The following is a 21486-nucleotide window of genomic DNA, read 5'->3' as shown; positions in this document are numbered from 1 at the left end:
ATGCTTTCCGGCAAGGCTTCTACTGGCCAACGGCGGTGGCGGACACCACTAGAATTGTCCGCACCTGCGAAGGGTGTCAATTCTATGCGAAGCAGACCCACCTGCCTGCTCAGGCTCTACAGACGATACCCATCACCTGGCCCTTTGCTGTGTGGGGTCTGGACCTCGTCGGCCCCTTGCATAAGGCGCCCGGGGGCTACACGCACCTGCTGGTCGCCATCGACAAATTCTCCAAGTGGGTCGAGGTCCGACCTCTAAACAGCATCAGGTCCGAGCAGGCGGTGGCGTTCTTCACCAACATCATCCATCGCTTCGGGGTTGTGGGGGATAGATATCCCCTGGGTCCACTAAAGAAGTAAAAGGCCTCACGAAAAGCCCAAGGGCCCAATAATTCGTAAGGTCATTCTTTCGTGGGCCTAGGGAAAGACCACCAATAAAAAGGACGCGGGACTGATTAGTGCAAGCACAGGCGGCCCACAACGTCGAACGAATGAATCACAAACAGAAACCCGACTTTCCCGCGCTGAAGCCCCCATGCAACGGAGCCATGCGAGGATAAGTCGGCGGAGGTTACGTAGGGATAAGCTCAAGAAGTTCACTATCTTTCAGCTACTTGTTGCTATCATAACATATGTAATGCTCCACGGCCGAGTATATAAGGCCTAGGGGGCACCCCTTCAGATCGATCGATCCTACTCTACTTAGCCACCCACAAACATTCTCTGTGCCCTCTATCCAGAGAATCCTCTTGTAACCACGCTCATATACTCACCAGGACGTAGGGTGTTACGCACTTCTAAGCGGCCCGAACCTGCAAACCTTGTCCATTGTCCCTCGTGCGATCGGCACGAACCATTTTGCTACAGTCGTCGACACCGTCCTACTCCTAAAAGCACCTTGAGGGGCAACCCCGGGTGTGCGGTCGGACCCAAAACACCGACAGCTGGCGCGCCAGGTAGGGGGTGTGTCGACGATCCAAGCTAGCTCAATGGCCGTCACCTTCCACAGCAAGATTACCATGCGTCCCGGATCCACATTCTGCTTCGGAACAATCTCATCCGTGGCGGACGAAGAGGGAATTCTACATCGCCTCGCGGATCTACCGGAACAGAAGTCTCCTCCAACAAACTCCGAGAATGCTGGAAAAACGCTACCTCCGGCTCTTCGGAACAAGATCGCCTCCGGGGAGGCTGGAGCTAGACGCTCGCTGACCCGGAAGACTCCGCTGTCTACTCCCCCGACGAAAGAATGGACACAGGTCATGAGAAGGAAGGAGATCAGAGAGAGGCCAGTCATTCTTCCCGTTCCTCCGGCCTCAAAGGAGAACAGAAAGAAATTCGCCGCGGCAGCAATGCCGTTCTACCCCGACGTCCTCTTCATTGGGAGGGCAGAATCGCTCGCCGTCTCCGACGATGAACCGACTGCACCTGGAGAAGAACCGCCTCAGCGAGAGTCCCGCCGACGAAGGAACCGACGCAGGAACATCCGACGACACCACGCAGCTGGAGAACGGAATCCGGAGCAGCCTGTCTCGCGAGACGAGGTCTCAGAGATAGGAGAAACTCCGGAAGAACGCGTCTTCAGGGAACGAAGGAACTCCCGACGACGAGATCGCCGTCGGACTCAGGAGCAAGCCGAGCAAGATGCAAGGCAACGACGCGAGAATCCGCTCTTCGGGCGCAACCTGAACCCCGACTTCGCCCGAGCTATGAATACGCCGAGCGAAGTCGGAGGCGTTCTGGCCCGGATAGCCGACGGACTTCCTCGGACCCCCGATGCCGAGGGATACCGGCGCCTGTTCACTCAGGCAGCCAACCATCTTCTACCGCTCGCCCATCCGCCGAACGATCTGCGACACGCCATCAACAGTCGCCGAGACGCGCGAAGCTCTATCAATGCTTCGCGCGAGCGGCGGCACGAGAACGAAATTCGCCGTCGGGAGGAGTATGACCGAGATCATGGCTTCCCGACTCAAAGCCAGGCCACCCGAACTGAGTCAGCAACGGCTTCAACTGGTGGAACCTCCCGGGAACGGTCGAGGAACCACCACCGCCACTCCCCTCCCCGGGACAGGCGACATCCTCGACGACAGGAGGACACGTGCGGAGTATCTGCTCTTACTCCGCGCCTTAGGGCCATCCAATGGCCTCCAAACTTCAAGGTATCCAATGTCGACAAATATGAACCTAAGCAGGACCCAGGGGGCTGGTTAGCCGTCTACACCACCGCCGCTCGGGCTGCCGGGGCATCTGAGGACGTCATGACTGCGTATCTGCCCATCGTCCTCGGGCAAGACGCACTGCAGTGGCTACGGCATCTACCCCGACACTGCATCGACGACTGGGGAGACTTCAGCCGACGATTCACCGCCAACTTCCAGTCTCTCTCCGACAAGCCAGCGCAACCATGGGACCTCAAATCCATCAAGCGCCGGGGAGATGAGACTCTCCGGTCATACCTTAAAAGGTTCCAGACCATGAGAAACCGCATCCCCGAGGTCACGGAGGCGGCCGTGATCGAGGACTTCTACAGAGGATCTAATGACTCGGCTTTCGTCCGAACCATACTGCAAAAGGCGCCAACCACCTCCGAGGAGCTGTTCCGGGAAGCCGACCTCTACATCACCGCTGACGAGCGGGCCCAGGACCTCATCGGAGGAACAAAACCCGTACCAGCGGCACCACGACGCGACGCGAACCAGCCGTCCGACAAGCGCTGGGAGAAGAGGCCTCGCGAAGAGGTACACGCCGCCGGACCACCCGCCTCTCGCGCCCGAGGAGGACCTCGTGGAGGCGAACGCACGCTGGACGACATCCTCGACGCCCAGTGCCCGTACCACAAGGATATGCGCCACACTCTCCGCAACTGCCGGGACTTCAAGCACTCCGTCGGGCATGGCCGACCCTTCCAACCTCTACCACCTCCTCCTCCGAGGGGAGGACCAGATGAACCACGACAACCCCATCAGCCGGAGGAAGGGGGAGGTGGAGCTTTCCCGCGCGTTGACAGGGAGGTCAACGTCATCTTCGGCGGGCATGGGTCGCAGGAGAACAAGAGACAACAAAAGCTCAACGACCGCCAGATACTGGTGGCGACCACCGGCCCTCCCGCCCCGTACCGGTGGTCGGAGCACCCAATCACGTTCACTCGGGAGGATCAATGGCTCAACTTCGACCACCCAGGCAAATACCCGCTCCTCGTCGATCCGGTGATCCGAGAGAGCCGGGTGAAGAAGGTACTAGTGGACGGGGGGAGCAGCATCAACATCACCTTCCCCCGTACGCTTCAAGGCTTGGGAGTTCGCCTCAAAGAGCTCCACGAGTCAGACGCTCCTTTCTTCGGCATCGTGCCGACGGAAGGGGAGTATCCGCTGGGCCACATCTACATGCCGGTCACCTTTGGGACTCCGGATAATTACAGAACCGAGTTCCTGAGGTTCGAGGTGGCGAACTTCGACTGCGGGTACAACGCCATCATCGGGAGGCCAGGGCTGGCCAAGTTCATGGCCATTCCACACTACACGTACATGATACTGAAGATGCCAGGACCACAAGGAATCATAACTGTACGCGCTGACTTCCAAGGCGCCGCAGAATGTTTCCGAGTGGCCATCCAGGCAGCCCTCACCACCAAGCCATCAGCGATTTCTTCTACACCGGCGAACTCTAAGCCTGATGAAGACCTCGCCGTACCGGCAAACGAAGCTCAGGCCGCGACCTCTATGCGGCCGACTGAAGACACCAAGCGGATCAACCTGGGCTTCGCTGATGAGCGCAAGACGGCCATCATCAGCTCCAGTTTGAGTGACAAATAGGAAAGCGCGCTCGTCCAGTTCCTGCAAGATAACCGAGACGTATTCGCATGGCAACCTGCGGATATGCCGGGAGTCCCAAGAGAACTGGCCGAGCACAAATTGAAGGTCTATCCCCAGGCGAGGCCAATCCGGCAAAAGCTGCGTCGTTTCACGCCCGACAAGAGAGAGGCCATTCGTGCCGAGTTAGCTCGCTTGGTCACGGCCGGATTTATTAGAGAAGTATTACACCCCGAGTGGTTAGCCAACCCTGTTCTTGTACTCAAAAAGAATAAAGTGGATTGGCGCATGTGCGTCGACTATACTGATCTCAACAAACACTGTCCGAAGGATCCCTTCGGGCTCCCAAGGATAGATCAAGTGGTGGATTCCACCGCTGGATGTTCGATGCTGTCTTTCTTAGATTGCTATTCCGGGTATCATCAGATTAGTTTGGCAAAAGAAGACGAGGAAAAAAACGGCGTTCATCACCCCATTTGGTGCTTTCTGTTATACCTCCATGCCGTTTGGCCTCAAAAACGCTGGAGCGACTTACCAGAGAGCTATTCAAACATGCTTAGCCGATCACTGGGGCAAGCGTGTGGAAGCTTACGTGGACGATGTGGTGATCAAAACGGAGAATCCAGAAAACTTCATCGAAGACTTACAGCTGGTTTTCAACAGCCTGAGAAGATATAGATGGAAGCTCAATCCTGAAAAATGCGTCTTCGGGGTACCAGCAGGAAAGTTACTCGGATTTATTGTCAGCCACCGGGGAATTGAAGCTAATCCAGATAAGATTGAAGCTATCATGAAGATGGAAGCTCCTCGATCACAGAAGAAGGTTCAGCGACTCACTGGATGTATGGCAGCCCTGAGCAGATTCATATCCAGACTGGGAGAAAAAGGTCTGCCATTTTATAAACTACTGAAGAAGGTGGATAAGTTTCAATGGACTTCAGAGGCACAAGAAGCTCTAGACGCACTGAAGAAATTCCTGACAACACCGCCAGTATTGAAACCGCCCCGGCGAGCTACGCCGACTCAGCCGGCTGAAGATCTGCTGTTATATATCTCTTGCACGACTCACGTGGTAAGCACTGCGTTGGTAGTCGAGCGAGTGGAAGAAGGGCATGCCTACCCGGTTCAACACCCCGTCTATTTCATCAGTGAGGTTCTAGGCCCATCGAAGAAAAAGTATCCTCAAGTTCAGAAGCTATTATATGCAGTACTTCTAACTGCCCGCAAGTTGCGTCACTACTTTGACGACCACAAAGTCATAGTAGTTACTGGTTTTCCCATAGGGGACATTCTTCACAACAAGGAGGCCATTGGCCGGATAGCCAAGTGGGCTTGCGAGTTGGGGTCCCATGATATCGAGTTCCGACCTCGCACTGCCATCAAAACTCAAGCACTGGTCGACTTCGTATCAGAGTGGACAGAACAGCAAGTGCCGGATAATCCAGAAACCACAGAAGTATGGCGAATGTATTTTGATGGCTCGCTGAAGCTGCAGGGAGCAGGAGCAGGAATTCTCTTCACTGCACCTGGAGGCGAACACCTCAAGTACGCTCTCCAATTGCTATTCCCGGCCTCTAACAACGCAGCCGAGTATGAAGCTTTGATACACGGATTAAATATCGCCACATCGCTGGGTGTCAAGAGACTGATGGTATATGGGGATTCTCTGGTAGTCATCAGTCAGATAAACAAGGAATGGGATTGTTCAAATGATTCAATGGGGAGATACTGCGCCGCCGTCCGAAAGCTAGAAGATAAATTCGAAGGTCTGGAGTTTCATCATATAGAAAGAGATCGGAACACGGCGGCTGATATACTGTCCAAGCTCGGATCCGGTCGAACTCAAGTCCCGCCCGGGGTCTTCGTGCAAGAAATCCTTCAGCCGAGCATCTCGATGGATCAAATAGAAGAGTGCAACATCATAGACCAACCCGAGTCAGACTCTGATGACTGGAGGCAACCGATTATTAAGTATATAAAGAATGAAGAAGAGCCAGATGACAAGAACTCAGCAGAGCGCATTGCCAGACAATCAGCTCACTACACACTCATTGGGGAGGTATTATATCGGAGGGGCGCGTCAGGCGTCCTCATGAAGTGCGTTCTCCCGTCCACCGGGAAGCAACTTCTGGAGGAAGTCCACGCAGGGCAGTGCGGAATACATGCAGCATCCAGAACATTAGTCGGGAAGGTTTTCAGGTCAGGATTCTATTGGCCGACAGCAAAGAATGATGCAGCTGAGCTAGTTCAGAGATGCGAAGCTTGCCAGTACCTGTCAAAACAACAGCACCTGCCAGCACAGCAGCTACAAACCATACCAGTAACTTGGCCTTTTGCATGCTGGGGATTGGATATGATTGGACCTTTCAAGAAAGCTCAAGGAGGATACACCCATGTATTGGTGGCAATTGACAAGTTCACTAAATGGATAGAGTTCCAGCCCATTGCCTCTTTAACCTCTGCTAAAGCCGTGGAATTCATACAAAGCATAATATTCAGATTTGGGATACCAAACAGTATCATCACCGACTTGGGATCCAACTTTACCAGTTCAGAATTCTTTGACTTCTGCGAGCAGAAAAGCATTCAGATCAAGTATGCATCTGTAGCCCATCCGAGAGCCAACGGGCAGGTTGAGCGAGCCAACGGAATGATATTGGAGGCACTCAGAAAAAGGGTCTTTGATAAAAATGAAAAATTCGCAGGAAAATGGATAAGAGAATTGCCTTATGTTGTTTGGAGCTTGAGAACTCAACCTAGCCGGGCCCTGCATGGAAACACTCCTTTTTTCATGGTCTATGGGTCGGAAGCAGTGCTACCCGCTGATCTCAAGTTTGGGGCGCCAAGATTGATTTTCGAAAGCATAGCGGAAGCTGAGGCCACCAGGCTGGAGGATATTGATATACTTGAGGAAGAACGACTGAATGCAGTAATACAATCAGCGCGATACCAGCAGACTCTAAGGCGCTATCACGATAAGGCTGTGCGGCAAAGGTTCTTTTCAGTAGGGGACCTCGTCCTCCGCCGAATTCTAACGGGGGAGGGACGACACAAGCTATCACCCTTATGGGAAGGACCCTTCATAGTGGCAGAGGTCACTCGACCCGGATCGTATCGCCTCACCCAGATGGATGGTACAGAAGTCGGGAACTCTTGGAACATAGAGCACCTCAGAAAGTTTTACCCCTAGCTGTACTTCAAAACAGCTGGGGCGGCCATGTACTCTGTAAAGTGGAAATATGTCATCAATAAAGAGAAATTTCAAAGATACTTGATTCATTTATGATTGACTTGCATTCTTACTTAACTCGGGGTGACCACTATGCCCTACAAACGGAGCAATCGGCTTAAGTCGGCAACGACTTAAGGCGGTGCAACATGCTCACGCTTACTTAACTCGGGGTGACCACTATGCCCTACAAACGGAGCAATCGGCTTAAGTCGGCAACGACTTAAGGCGGTGCAACATGCTCACGCTTACTTAACTCGGGGTGACCACTATGCCCTACAAACGGAGCAATCGGCTTAAGTCGGCAACGACTTAAGGCGGTGCAACATGCTCACGCTTACTTAACTCGGGGTGACCACTATGCCCTACAAACGGAGCAATCGGCTTAAGTCGGCAACGACTTAAGGCGGTGCAACATGCTCACGCTTACTTAACTCGGGGTGACCACTATGCCCTACAAACGGAGCAATCGGCTTAAGTCGGCAACGACTTAAGGCGGTGCAACATGCTCACGCTTACTTAACTCGGGGTGACCACTATGCCCTACAAACGGAGCAATCGGCTTAAGTCGGCAACGACTTAAGGCGGTGCAACATGCTCACGCTTACTTAACTCGGGGTGACCACTATGCCCTACAAACGGAGCAATCGGCTTAAGTCGGCAACGACTTAAGGCGGTGCAACATGCTCACGCTTACTTAACTCGGGGTGACCACTACGCCCTGCAAACGGAGCAATCGGCTTAATTCGGCAACGACTTAAGGCGGTGCAACATGCTCACGCTTATTTAACTCAGGGGTGACCACTATGCCCTACTAACGGAAGTTACCGGCTAAAAGTAATTGATGGTTTAAACCAGTATAGCATACTCACGCTTATGCAGTTCAAGGGATGATCTCCATATCCCACAAACAAACTTCATAATTATCATGTAGCATACCACAAATTTGCAAACTAATAAATTCTGATACGATAAGAAAGAAATCATAACATTCGAGTGATAAGCTGATGTCCTCTAAATAAATACTTGCTCATGCTAACTGCGCGCTCAGAGCACGCGAACTGTTTCTTTATTTTCCAATGTCTCTCTCAGGAGCGACTGACGAAGAAGGGCGATTCGAGGAATCAGGGGCAGCAACCACATCGGCTCTTATATCCTCGGGGACAACCACGCCAGGTCTTCTCATCAAGATTCGTCCCGCCCGAATGGCCTTGTCCAGGGCCTTATCGCGCTGAGTTTTGAAAGTGACAGCAGCCTCTTCAGCAACTTTAACAGCCTGCTGAGCAGTTTCCAACTCCCGGGCAATGGTTTTCTTGGAAGCTCGGAGTTCCTTGATGGAGGCATCCTTTGCTGATAGCAACTGTGTAAGGCGGGCCACTTCGTCCGAAGATTCTTGCAGTTGACAGCGCTGACTGTCAAGTTCCTCCATCGTGAAGCGGTGGCTCCTCTCCAAGATGGTCAGCGAGTTACTGGAATCCCGGTACAGTCTGTCCAAGTTGTCGCGAGAAGCAGCAAGGATACGTTTTTCTTCCTACAAGCAAAAATCAAGCTCATTCAGAATCCAAGAGCGTGATAAGACGAAGCACAGGTTCGTAAGCTACCTTCTCAGAGTTAAGCTGAACATGAAGAGAAGAACTCAGAGCGTTAGCGTCATCCAAAGCCGCAGAGACCTGACTCAACTCGATCTGACTTTGAGAATACTTCTCCTCGAAGTCAGCGCATCGTCGAGTCATTTCAGCTTGATCTTGAGAATGTTTTTCTTCAAGAACTATGATCTGCCGAGTCATCCCTATCAAGAAGTATTCAAACAAAACGAGGTCAGAAGGTAAAACAACCTACGGACAAGAATAAAGAAGAAGAAGAAAGGACACTGACCAGCATTGATGGCCTCCAACTCAGATACACGACGACGAAGCAACACTGGATTCCAACACTCGAGAGATGATGCCACTTCTGGGGTAGAAGCACCCTGTGATTTCAGTTGACTGACCAATCCATTCACCAAAGCCTGACGAGAAGAACAGATGAGTATAATGACAGCAATTCATGCAACATAGAGATCAAATTAAAGCACGGCACAGCACCTGGAGGTTGGAAAAGAACGAAGGGATCCCCAGGTCAGGAGAAATCAGCTGATAATCAGGTATCAGACCACCACCCGAAGCAGCTCGCAGTAGGCCAGCAGGAACAAGCTCAGTACATTCAGCAGAGTTCAACTTCAGACCAGTGGGGATGCTGCCCTCCAAAGCGACCCCCTGATCCGGAGTCCGAGCCACCGTCATGCCGCCAGAATGTGGAGGTGAACCCACATGAACATCCATAGAAGTGCAGGAGGGAGACCCCGCTCGGACACCCTCGGGGGCTGGGTCAAGGTTGGCACTGCCCACTTGAGCCGGGTCACCCCCGGCAACACCCTCGGGGGCTGGGTAGTGGCCTACACTCCTCACCTGAGTTGAGTCCTCCCCGGCGACACCCTCGGGGGCTGGGCACATGTCAGCACTATTCAAAGGATCCAAGCTCTCTGCCGTGACCACCTCTAAGGTCGACGGGCCTTCAGCTGTTTCCACAGGATCAGGACGGTCCAAGTCATTATCCCGGCCCTCAAGATCGTGCTCTAAGGTCAACGAGGCACGGGACGACCTCAACCCTGCATCTGGCACGGCTGCGCAAATTTCTGTTGCATCAACGTCTGCAGGTTCCAACAGCAAGTTCTCAGGGACCATATCCTCTAGAGCTTGATCAAAATTGGTCATGGACAGTTCTTGCAGACCAATAAGAGCAGACAAGGCAGGAGAAGGAACCCCACTACTACCACCGCTAGCGACGAGCTGCCGACTGTTCTTCCGAGTTAATGGAGTTTCATTCTCTTCCTCCTCATCTTCCACAGCAGCAGCGCAAACAGCATCCTCATTAGGGTCAGCAACAGGCGGAGCACACCCATTGGGATCAACGTCAGCTAGACCAGTCGCAGTCATTTCTTCAGCAGTAGGAGCTAAGGTGCTGGCGTCCTCATCAAAGCTAGACACTCGCCGGAGGCGTCTTCTTTTCCTTTTCTGCTCATCAGCAGAAGGCTCGGGCTGACTGGTTCGGCTAGGACGCCTCGGGCGAGTATTGGCAGGTTTCGAGACATCCAAGGTCGCATCAACCTCTGGAGGCGGCACCACTGCCAGTGTACCATCAGGAACAGTATCAGACGAATCCTCAGCTAGCAGATCGAGCATGTCATTTATGTCTGCGTCACTAGGGTTCAGGGGCACTTCAAAATAAATCTGTCGTTCATCATCAGGTATCTCCCCGAGCGAAGCAACTAAGGAACGGACATCTTCAGCAGAAGGTCGAACTCTAAGACCCAAATTGCTATCTGTCACGGGCGGATTGGACACAAAAAGAGTGAAATCTTTGGGAGAAGGCAGGTTCCAAGCCGAGTATGCCACTGGAGCTCCAACGTTTGAAACCTTACCCCTGAGGATCATCTCGAGTCGGCTCACCAAATCAACAGAAGGAATTCTCCTATTAGTAACTCGAGTTGGGTCGGCCAGCCCTCGGTAAAGATATGCTGGATAGGCCCTGTCCTTCAGCGGCTGAATGTTTTTGAAAACAAAATCTGTGACCACAGCTTCGGCAGTCAGACCTCTCTCTTTCAGTAATCCAACCTCAGTAAGCAACACGCCCGCCTCGGCTACTTCTTGGTCCTGTGCCCGAACTCCATCATCACTAACAACGGTACCCAGTTCACCGGCAGAAAATTCTTGGATTTCTGCGAGGATCACCACATCCGGGTGGACTGGGCTGCCGTGGCTCATCCCATGTCGAATGGGCAAGTAGAGCGTGCCAACGGCATGATTCTACAAGGGCTCAAGCCTCGGATCTACAACAATCTCAACAAGTTCGGCAAGCGGTGGATGAAGGAACTCCCCTCGGTGGTCTGGAGCCTGAGGACAACGCCGAGCCGAGCCACGGGTTTCACGCCGTTCTTCCTGGTCTACGGGGCCGAGGCCGTCTTGCCCACTGACCTGGAATACGGCTCCCCGAGGACGAGGGCCTACGACGATCAAAGCAACCAAGCTAGCCGAGAAGACTCGCTGGACCAGCTGGAAGAGGCTCGGGACAAGGCCTTACTACACTCGGCGCGGTACCAGCAGTCCCTGCGACGCTACCACGCCCGAGGGGTCCGGCCCCGAGACCTCTAGGTGGGCGGCCTAGTGCTTCGACTGCGGCAAGACGCCCGAGGGAGGCACAAGCTCACGCCCCCCTGGGAGGGGCCATTCGTCATCGCCAAAGTTCTGAAGCCCGGAACGTACAAGCTGGCCAACAGCCAAGGCGAGGTCTACGGCAACGCTTGGAACGTCCAACAGCTACGTCGCTTCTACCCTTAAGATGTTTTCAAGTTATTCATATACCTCGCACCCACGCAAAGTTTAGTCATCAAGGAAGGGTCGGCCTCGCCTCGGCAAAGCCCGACCCTCCCTCGGGGGCTAAAAGGGGGGGAACCCCTCTGCGTTGAAATTTTCCTTGAAAAAAAGATCTCTTCTGCCAGAATATCTTTCGTGCTTTTTGACTACTTCGAAAAGTGGATCCTGAAAACGATGGAGTACACGTAAGCAGCCAAGGCTGACCGAGCCGAGGGACTCCTACGCCTCCGGGATACGGATACCTCACTCATCACCTTCTGCGAGAAGTAACTCGCGTTCGGATAAAGTGACTCCGCGGACCGAACAAGTCTTTACGTTCGGAAGCTCTTCTGCCGAAGCGATCCTTCGAGCCTTCTCGACTGAGTCGGTGACAGGGCCTCATGGACGGGTAAAGGTGCGCGTAAGCGGCAAGGCCGACCGAGCCGAGGGACTCCTACGCCTCCGGGATACGGATACCTCACTCGTCACCTTCCGCGAGAAACAACTCTCGCCCGCACAAACATCCCTGTTACCGACAAAAAAGTCCAGATACTCGAAACAAGAGGAAAGGAGACGCAGCTTTACAACACAGCGAGGGTGTGTATTCTGGCCTCGGCGGCCACAGAAGGCACACGCTACAAGACACTCTGATCCTGCAGGCTCGGGTCTTGGCGCTGGAAGGGGCAGCAGCACCCTCGGCATCGACGACACCTTCGGCGAGATCCGACCTAGCCTCGGACAGCGACGCGGTCTGAGGATCTCCGCTCTGGAGGACGACGTCATCATCACGCCCGGGCAATCGCTGCCAGGGACTTCTCCGGGAATCCGGCCCGAGCAGGCGGCTCGACCGGTTACCCCTGGGGCCTCGGCCAACCATCTTCCAAGGGCGCCAGCCCGACCCGAGGCCTCGGCTGATCGACTCCGGCGTCGGTCCCGCTGACGGACGACCCAGCGGCGCCAGCCTGACGCGGCGGTCAAACGCGGCCAAAAGTGGGCCGACAGTAATGGCGGTGGCAGGCGGGCGGGAGTAGCGGTCACGTCATCAGCCAGGCTCACATCCCATCCGGGGGCAGCAAGAGAACCCCCTCTCACGGCGTGAAGACGACGCGCCCGTGATCCGTTCCTCGAGCGGCTCGCGCACGCGCAACGGCCGCCCCGCCAACCACTCGCCCCGTCGCATTAACTCCGCGGCAGGACAGGCGGCGCTTCTGGCAGGAGAAGCGGGCGACGCTTCGCCTTCGCCGAAATAACCGCGCCAAAAAAGGTACGCCGCGTCGTTTCGATTCCGTATCCTTTTCGTTTTTTTCCTCTTTCTCTATCTCTTGCAACAGGGACCGGGGAAGGGGATACCCCGAAAAGGATCCTTCCCCGTGAAGGAACCAGGCTCCGAGCCTCCTTACTGATCAGAGGTTCGAAGGCTGGCCCCCCGAAGGGTTCAACAGCCGCCTCAGATCGCGTGGGCCCTACACCCACTACTGGTCAGAGGTTCGAAGGCCACCCCCCGAAGGGTTCCACGGCCGCCTCAGGCTACCCGGGCTCCGCGCCCATTACTGATCAGGGGTTCGAAGGCTGGCCCCCGAAGGGTTCACAGTCGCCTCAGACACCGAGCGAGGGATGACCAGGGGTACGTTCGATACATAACCGAGGCTCGGGCTGCGCTCCCGAGGTACCCTAGGACATTTCCGAGACCAGCGGGAGCGATCTTGTAACGGAATCCCATCGGAGGGAGGCATCGAGCCCTCGGACCCCGTCGCCAGGGGACCGGGTCCGGCAGATCACCCGCTGGTACTTTTGGGCGTGCCTCTGGGCCCCTAGCCGACCCCTAACGAACGGGGCACGGACATCCACTCGGATTACCCGCTTGCAGCTCACCGGAGACACCATGTTCGGTGCCCATCGAGGGTAACATGGCGCTTTCCCCCCCCTCCTCCTTGCGGAAAGGCGACGTAGGGGCGTATGTAAAAAAGCCGAGTCTGTCCCTGATCGCCCTCTCGCCCTGTGCAGAGGCTCGGGGGCTGCTCTCGCAAACCCGGCTCCGGCCAAACCGTTGACAGCGTCAACATACCAGCCCGAGAACTTGGGCCTCGACCGTACACCCGGGCTACGGCCGGTTCGCATGAGGGAACAACCAGACCAGCCGAAGCGTTACGCAAGGCATTAAGACCTCGAGGAGTGAAACCACTCCTCCGAGGCCTCGGGGGCTACACCCGGCGGGTGCGCTCGCGCGCACCACCGGAACAAAATGCAACCGAGAAAGGCTGGTCCCCTTGCAAAAAAGTGCGACGAAAGCCTCCAAGCGAGTGTTAACACTCCCTTCGAGGCTCGGGGGCTACTGTCGGGGACCATAATTAGGGGTACCCTCAAGACTCCTAATTCTCAGCTGGTAACCCCCATCAGCATAAAGCTGCAAAGGCCTGATGGGTGTGATTAAGTCAGGGATCAGTCCATTCGAGCGACTCGATCACGCCTCGCCCGAGCCTAGCCTCGGACAAGGGCAGCCGACCCCAGAGGGTTTCCGTCTCGCCCGAGGCCCCCCTCCAACGGCAGACACATCTCCGGCTCGCCCGAGGCCCTGCCTTCGCTAAGAAGCAACCCTGACTAAATCGCCGCACCGACCGACCAAGTCGCAGGAGCATTTAATGCAAAGGTGGCCTGACATCTTTATCCTGGCGCGCGCCCTCCGGCAGAGCCGAAGTGACCGCCGTCACTTCGCCGCTCCACTGACCGGTCTGACAGAAGGACAGCGCGCCTGCGCCACTCCGACTACAGTGCCACTCGACAGAGTGAGACTGACAGGCGGCCAGGCCCTGCCAAAGGCACCATAGGAAGCTCCGCTCCGCCCGACCCAGGGCTCGGACTCGGGCTAAGTCCCGGAAGACGGCGAACTCCGCTCCGCCCGACCCAGGGCTCGGACTCGGGCTAAGTCCCGGAAGACGGCGAACTCCGCTCCGCCCGACCCAGGGCTCGGACTCGGGCTAAGACCCGGAAGACGGCGAACTCTGCTCCGCCCGACCCAGGGCTCGGACTCGGGCTCAGCCCTAGAAGACGACGAACTTCGCTCCGCCCGACCCCAGGGCTCGGACTCCGCCCTGGCCTCTGCCGACGACCTCCGCCTCGCCCGACCCAGGGGCTCGGACTCGGCCTCGGCCATGGAAGACAGACTCGACCTCGGCTTCGGAGGAGCCTCCACATTGCCCAGCCTAGGGCGCAGGCCAGCCACGTCAACGGGAAGCGCCATCATCACCCTACCCCAAGGTGACTCGGGCCGCAGGGAACAAGATCGGTGTCTCATCTGGCCAGCTCCGCCAGATAGGCAATGATGGCGCCCCGCACGCTCTGTGACGACGGCGGCTCTCAGCTCTCTTACGGAAGCAGGTGGACGTCAGCAAGGACTCGACCGCTCCAACAGCTGTCCCTCCGCCAGGCACCGTCGCTCCTCCGACGGCCACGACATCACACCAGCAGGGTGCCAAGATCTCTCCGGCTGCCACATTGGCATGTACTTAGGGCGTCAGCTCTCCCCCGCTAGACACGTAGCACTCTGCTACACCCCCGTTGTACACTTGGATCCTCTCCTTACGCCTATAAAAGGAAGGACCAGGGCCCTCTTAGAGAAGGTTGGCCGCGCGGGGACGAGGACGGGACAGGCGCTCTCTTGGGGCCGCTCGCTTCCCTCTCCCGCGTGGACGCTTGTAACCCCCTACTGCAAGCGCACCCGACCTGGGCGCGGGACGAACACGAAGGCCGCGGGATTCCCACCTCTCTCACGCCGGACTCCGGCCGCCTCGCTCTCTCCCCCTTTGTGCTCGCCCACGCGCTCGACCCATCTGGGCTGGGGCACGCAGCACTCACTCGTCGGCCTGAGGGACCCCCGGTCTCGAAACGCCGACATGTATTACTGGTGAAAATGCACCATAAGCCCCCCAAACTATTTCAGTTTGTATAATCAAACCTCAGAATCTAGTTTGTCATATTGGGCTCTAACTATTCCGAACTTGTTCAGTTGGGGCTTTTTATTCAAAGTTCTCTTCAGCCTTTTTTTTTCAACCCTGATCCTCGTTTATTAAAATTACCGAACAAAGCCCTTCAGACTGGTATATCTATGAGGTTTATATTGATTTGGGCGTACCAGAGTGTCCCAGCATCATACATTATTATCCCAAGGTGGCATTATGTTACATCTTATTTTTTTAGATATTTCGATGGTTTAGCTGCATCAGCAACCACAAGCAGATCCATCGACCAAGTAGCCGTAGCGGTAGCGGCATATAGGCCTGTCTGTCTATATACGACAGAGCATACGAATATACAGTACGTAGGTGCACTGGATCAGCCAGCGCGTATTATGCCTACGCGCCGTAGCCAAGGAGGTGGCGGTTCTTGATCGGGGAGCACGTGGCGTGCCCGCCACCGTTGTACTGGACGGTGCTCTTGTACGACTCATAGCGGCGGCCGTCGCCGTGCTCCTCGCGGCTCTCGTACGACTCGTAGCGGCGCACACCGCCGAGGTTGTCAGCTCCGTAGCCGTGCTGCACCTGGACGCCGCCCTGCATTCGGCCGCCGCGCGGCGGGAACGCCTCCTCGCAGTCGCTCTCGTCGTCCTCGCTCTCAGTCTCGCTCTCGTACACGTCCTTCCTGTAGCCGTGCTTCTGAATGGCGGCGGCGGCGCCACCACCGTAGTGAGCGCCGTATCCTCCCGCGTCGGTTCCGCCGTACGCCGCCTCCTGGTACTGGTAGCCGCTCTGCTTCACTTTGCCACCGGCGGTTACGCCGCCATACCCATGCTGCTGCACGGCGCCACCACCGCCGTAGTGAGCGCCGCCATACCCTCCCGCGTCAGTTCCACCGTACGCCTCCTGGTACTGGTATCCGTTCTTCTCTTTGCCAACGACCGCGACAGCGCCGTACCCGGTCCCGTACGCATCTTTCTGGTGGTAGCCGTGCTGCTGCCCGGCCCCGGCGCCAACGACGCCGTGGTGAGCACCGTACCCCGCCCCTGCTGTGTTGACGGCTTCCCCGTACCCGTATACCTTCTGCCGGGAGCCGTTAGTCTTACTAGCGGCGCCCTTCTGCTTGTAGGCCGGCTGCTGCACGGCGGCACCGATGGAGCCACCGTACAGCGCCTGCTGGTTGTAGGCGTACGTCTGCACGGCGGCACCGGCGCCACCGTGGTGAGCGCCGTAGCCGGCGTCGCTCTCTCCGCACGCCTCCTTCGTGTAGTTGTAGCCTTGCTTCTTCATTGCCGCGCCACCGTACCCGGCAGCTCCAGTCTCCCCGTACGCCTCCTGCTGGTAGCTGTAGCCTTGCTTCTTCACAGCGGCGCCGGCGTTGCCGTAGTGGGCACCGTAGTCCGCGTCGACTACTTGGCCGTACTCCTCCTCCTCCTCGTACTCGTCGTGCTTCTTCACGGCCAGGGTGCCGTTGTATGCTTTGTCGTGCTCATCGAACGCCTCCACCTTGCAGGCCTGCTTCTGCACGCCGCCGCCGCCGTAGTAGGGCTTGTCGTTGATGGTCATGCGGTTAATTTCCGTGACGACGGTGGTCACGGACTCGGTGCTCTGGCGATGGTAGCTCATCTGGGGCTTGCTGCTGCCGTAAGCACCATAGCCATTGCTGCGCTTCACAAGCGAATCCATGCTCGCAGTAGGAGCTTTGTTTTTTTTTTTCCAAGTTGCAGCTCTCTGCTTTGTGTTCGTATGGATTGGCGATTGGCTTGCTTTATAGGCGTCGTGGTGAGAATGAGAAAGAGGCTGAGCGCATGAGCATCTGTACTCGATAGACACCACTTGCTTGTTAGGTGGTAGTGATGGGGCGGCACGGCAGGCAAGGCAACGCATATGTGCTCGATCCATAACTCGGTTTGTATGGCGTTTTTTATGCTACAGGTGTTAAAAAGTGAAGTAAGATAAAGGTATTTGATTATATAACGTTGAAAATGTGAGCTTTGATAGTTGAATTTATCGTTTGTTTCGACCCTTTAGAGATAATTGTTAGCAGCTAAATTTAGTTGTAGAAATTTTAAACAACCAGCTAAAGATTTAGCTAATTGTTAACTAGACTCTAAATAACAATTAGTTCATTATCTGGATGGGGGTAGCTAAATCAGCTAAAACTTAGAAAATTGAATTATTGTCCCTTATCATTTCAATGCAATCGTTGATTACATTGGTGCTCTTGTTGTCTCTACGGAGGCTAATCGAGCCTTGTTGCCATTCCTATAAAAACTAGTTTGGAAACACTATTTTTTAAGAGATTTCTATTTTTTTAAGGAAAAATAAACTAATTTCTCTTAAGAAAATGGAAATCCTTTCGAAAAATTGGGTTCACAAACTAGCTCTAATAGTTAGCCAACTACGATAATGTTTGTCGTTCTTAAATAAAGAAAAAAAAAATCAGATATACGTGTCTACAATGGCATCTTAGCTGGAAGTTGTTCGATCGAACCAGACAAGGCTGCGTGGCAGTGTGAATCTCCGGTTTCTATAACTCAAAGAAATCAATGTGCTCATGAAAAGGAAATTGGCTAATGGTTATTGAGATAATCTTTTCCACGCACTGCGGATGCTCTTACATATATATATATAGTCAAGGCATATATATACATTGTGAGGGGTGAGGACGCATCGCAACCTTGATCATTGTTTTCTATAAAGCTATTGAAGATTTTATTCGCGTCCCAATTTTGATGGCCTCCTTTTTTTTTCCCTGACTGGCGTAGCGATAGCAGGAATGACAATGATTCCATATCACGGATTAATCATTGAACGTCTTGCGTCACGTGATGGTACTCCGAATTCTGGTGCTGCTACTATTGTATACTACCGTGTAGTGTAGACCGATGTCGTACGCTTCATGTATGCTGCTGACAACGATGATAATAATAAAGTCTTTTAGTTTAAAAGTAGTTAGAGTATCTATAATAGTGCCTTAAATCAATGTTCTACCTTGAAATATAAGGCTTAACTCATAAAAACAACTTCAAGAGTGCCGTATTTTATAGTTTTTTTATCAAAAAAATTATATGGTACACAATGAATTGACACAAATATACTACATCCATCTAACTAGTGCCCTATCTTTTTTGTACATCATCGTCAACATTTTCTTTCCAAATAATGTAATTTATTTCCTAAAATACATGATTTAGAGCTTAACTGTTGGAGTGTAATTTGTTTTTAGTGCCTTAAACACTTTAAATGATGTAGTATTTTAGTTTTTTGGATACTATTTTGAGTCATCTGGTTGGAGCTGCTCTTTGGATACACTAGAATTAAAACCCAACAAAACCCATAAATCAATCAAGATTGAGACACATGGATAAGACCAACTCCAGCAAAGGTGGCTCCGTATCCGTAAAATACGTAGGCGCGATCACCATTGCGGAGCCTCCAACCGCGGGCGTTTCCAGCAGATAGACTCCGTATCGCACACCATATATGCATGCATGTGATACTGACATATGACAGATGGGTCCCACAAGCGTAGACTTTTATTGCTATGTTGCTCAGACATGTGCGGAGAGGAGAGATAATACATGGGAAAGGGGAGTGCAAATACACGGCGTGCATTTTTGGGAGAGGGATACGGAGTCCGCTGGACTGATGAATAGTGTACTGCGCAGTGCAAAAAGGAGATGGGGAGCCGCATACGGAGGCTGCTGGAGTTGGTCTAATTGTTTTCATGCACTTCAATTAAAGGCTAAATCTTTAAGTATATTTTATCCTTTCAAAACTTTTTTACCATCTCTTCCCGCGTCAACGACAGTCTTCCTCTTCATATCTTCTCATTGCTATTGTGTCTTAGGATCTCATTATGCACTAGTGACTAGTTGTTTTTATTGGACATATCCAAACTATCTCAATCAATATTAAACAAGTTTTCCTTCAATTAGAGATAGCCCTAGCCTATCGTGTATATCATCATTCTAGACTTGATATCTTCTTGTATGACCATAAATCCAACGCAACACATAAATTTCCACAACACTTATCTGTTGAACATGTCGTCTTTTTGTAGACCAACATTATACATCGTACAATAAACATGTATAATCATCGTCATATAAAACTTGTCTTCTAGCTTTTATGGTACCCTCTTGTCATATATAATATCATATGCTTGATGTCACTTCATCCATCTTGCTCTGATTCTTTTGTTGACATCTTCATCAATATCCATATTTGTTTATAGCATTTATCCTAAATACCTAAATGTACAGTTTCCTTCCTAGACACTACTTGACCTTCCAAACTAATATCTCCTTCCTCATGTGTAGAAGGATCGGAATTACATCTCATGTATTCGGTTTTAGTTCTACTAAGTCTAAAACATTTGGACTCTAAAGTCTCCCACCACAACTCTAGTTTTATATTACTCCTGCCTGACTTTCATCAACTATAGCCTACATCATCCATAAAAAAAGCATACAAGGGATACCCTTGCATATGTCCCTTGTGACCTTATTCATCACCCAAGCAAAAAGGTAATGGATCAAAGCTTAACCTTGTTGTAGTCCTATTCTAAACGAGAAGTCATTTGTGTCCCTATCGCTTGTTCGAACATTAGTCACAACATTGTTGTACATGTCCTTAATGAGTTTAACACACTTTGTTTGGAATATATGTTTGTCTAAAGCCTACCAAATAATATTCCTTGGTATTTTGTTATAAGCCATCTCCAAGTAAATTAATACCATGTGTAGGTCCATCTTCTACTCCCTATACTGCACCATCACCTATCTTTTTAAGAAAATAGCTTCTATGGTTAACCTTTTAGGAATGCAACCAAATTGGTTCGAACATGAAAGGAATAATGACATCTAAGAAGGGGGTTGAATTAGGTAATATAATTGCACTGTAATCTATGGCCTCTATTTTCTCTTAATTAAAACCTATGTCGATAACCAAATGTTCATATGTGCTATTAAGGTTTTGACTTAGTGTTACTATCCCTATTGCAAAACGAGTTATGCACCATAGATTTCGGTCCTATCAACTAGCCTATGACTAAACTAGAAAGGTAAAACATGTAACTAAGGTAACAATATAAATGTGGATGATTAAATGCAATAGATACACAAACTAAGTGGATGTATCAGTATTTTTTATCAAGGTGTCGAGAAGTGTGCAAGCTTTACCCTAGTACTTGTTGTAAATCTATAGATAGCCTAAGGCCTTCTCCGCCATGTGCAAGTGTTGCTTCGATTCTGACTTCTCTCGGATGTTTCTTGTCATCTCCACTATCGATCTTCTGGCGAAAACGTCATGAGCCTTGTTCACTCTACTACACGGTAGTGGTCATACCGCGGACACATTTTATGTGATCTTGCAAGGCTACAAGCCCCACTCGATACAACGCAATGATGCACGCAAAAATCGAAGGGTTGAAAAATGTCTAACCTCACTTCTATGAACTAGGACATGCCTAGAGCAAGCGCTAATTCAATGATCTAATTAACCTAGGTACTTTGCAACACACCTATACTAATCATCGAGTGATTCTATGAGAACTTGGGTGTATAGATCCATAGAAACGGAGTCTTAGCTCTCTAATATTCTTTCTAAGCTCCCACACACCTCAAATGGTTGATTGGATTCGTATATATAGCCCCACAAGTCCAAAATAGTTGTTTAAAGCAGTACAAATATTCCATGTACTCACTAGATTGTCTAACACCCAAGGTGAGGCCCATCGTGGCTTGCCATTCCTTGTTGTCCTTTAGAGGGGTGGTTGTCCACAAACGTCTTCAACATTCTTTGTACCGTAGCTACTTTAACTGCCACATGCCTAGTTAGGAGCATGAGCGGAATGATCAAAGGGTCATAAATGTGATAACCCCGCACAAAGATTTATGACACTTTTGAAACATGGTGCTATTGAGACCTGGCGTGTTTGTGCATCTTAGGCTGACTTAGCTTGGAGCAATTGGTGTCGAGGCCATCCTGGTCGGGCCCACTCAAGGTGACCAAAGTTAGAACTAGTTTGATCAAACTGACTAGGTCATGGCAACTAGATTGAGGTATGTTAGAGGCGACCAAGGATAGGTCTGACCTGAT

At 52.4% G+C, this 21486-nt stretch overlaps 1 protein-coding gene across 1 annotated transcript; it reads right to left on the bottom strand.

Moving 5' to 3' along the window:
* Window positions 1-15518: 15518 nt before the first annotated feature.
* Window positions 15519-17107, bottom strand: LOC100284114 (pro-resilin). The gene has a single exon (NM_001175166.1). It carries the CDS (start codon window positions 17065-17067, stop codon window positions 15781-15783), a length of 1287 nt encoding a protein of 428 aa, NP_001168637.1. The 5' UTR covers window positions 17068-17107; the 3' UTR covers window positions 15519-15780.
* Window positions 17108-21486: the final 4379 nt, after the last annotated feature.

This window comes from Zea mays, chromosome 8, assembly GCF_902167145.1.
Source record: "Zea mays cultivar B73 chromosome 8, Zm-B73-REFERENCE-NAM-5.0, whole genome shotgun sequence".
NCBI lineage: Eukaryota > Viridiplantae > Streptophyta > Magnoliopsida > Poales > Poaceae > Zea > Zea mays.
Note: the sequence above shows the minus strand (reverse complement) of the source record. Positions and strands in the feature narration are given on the sequence as shown.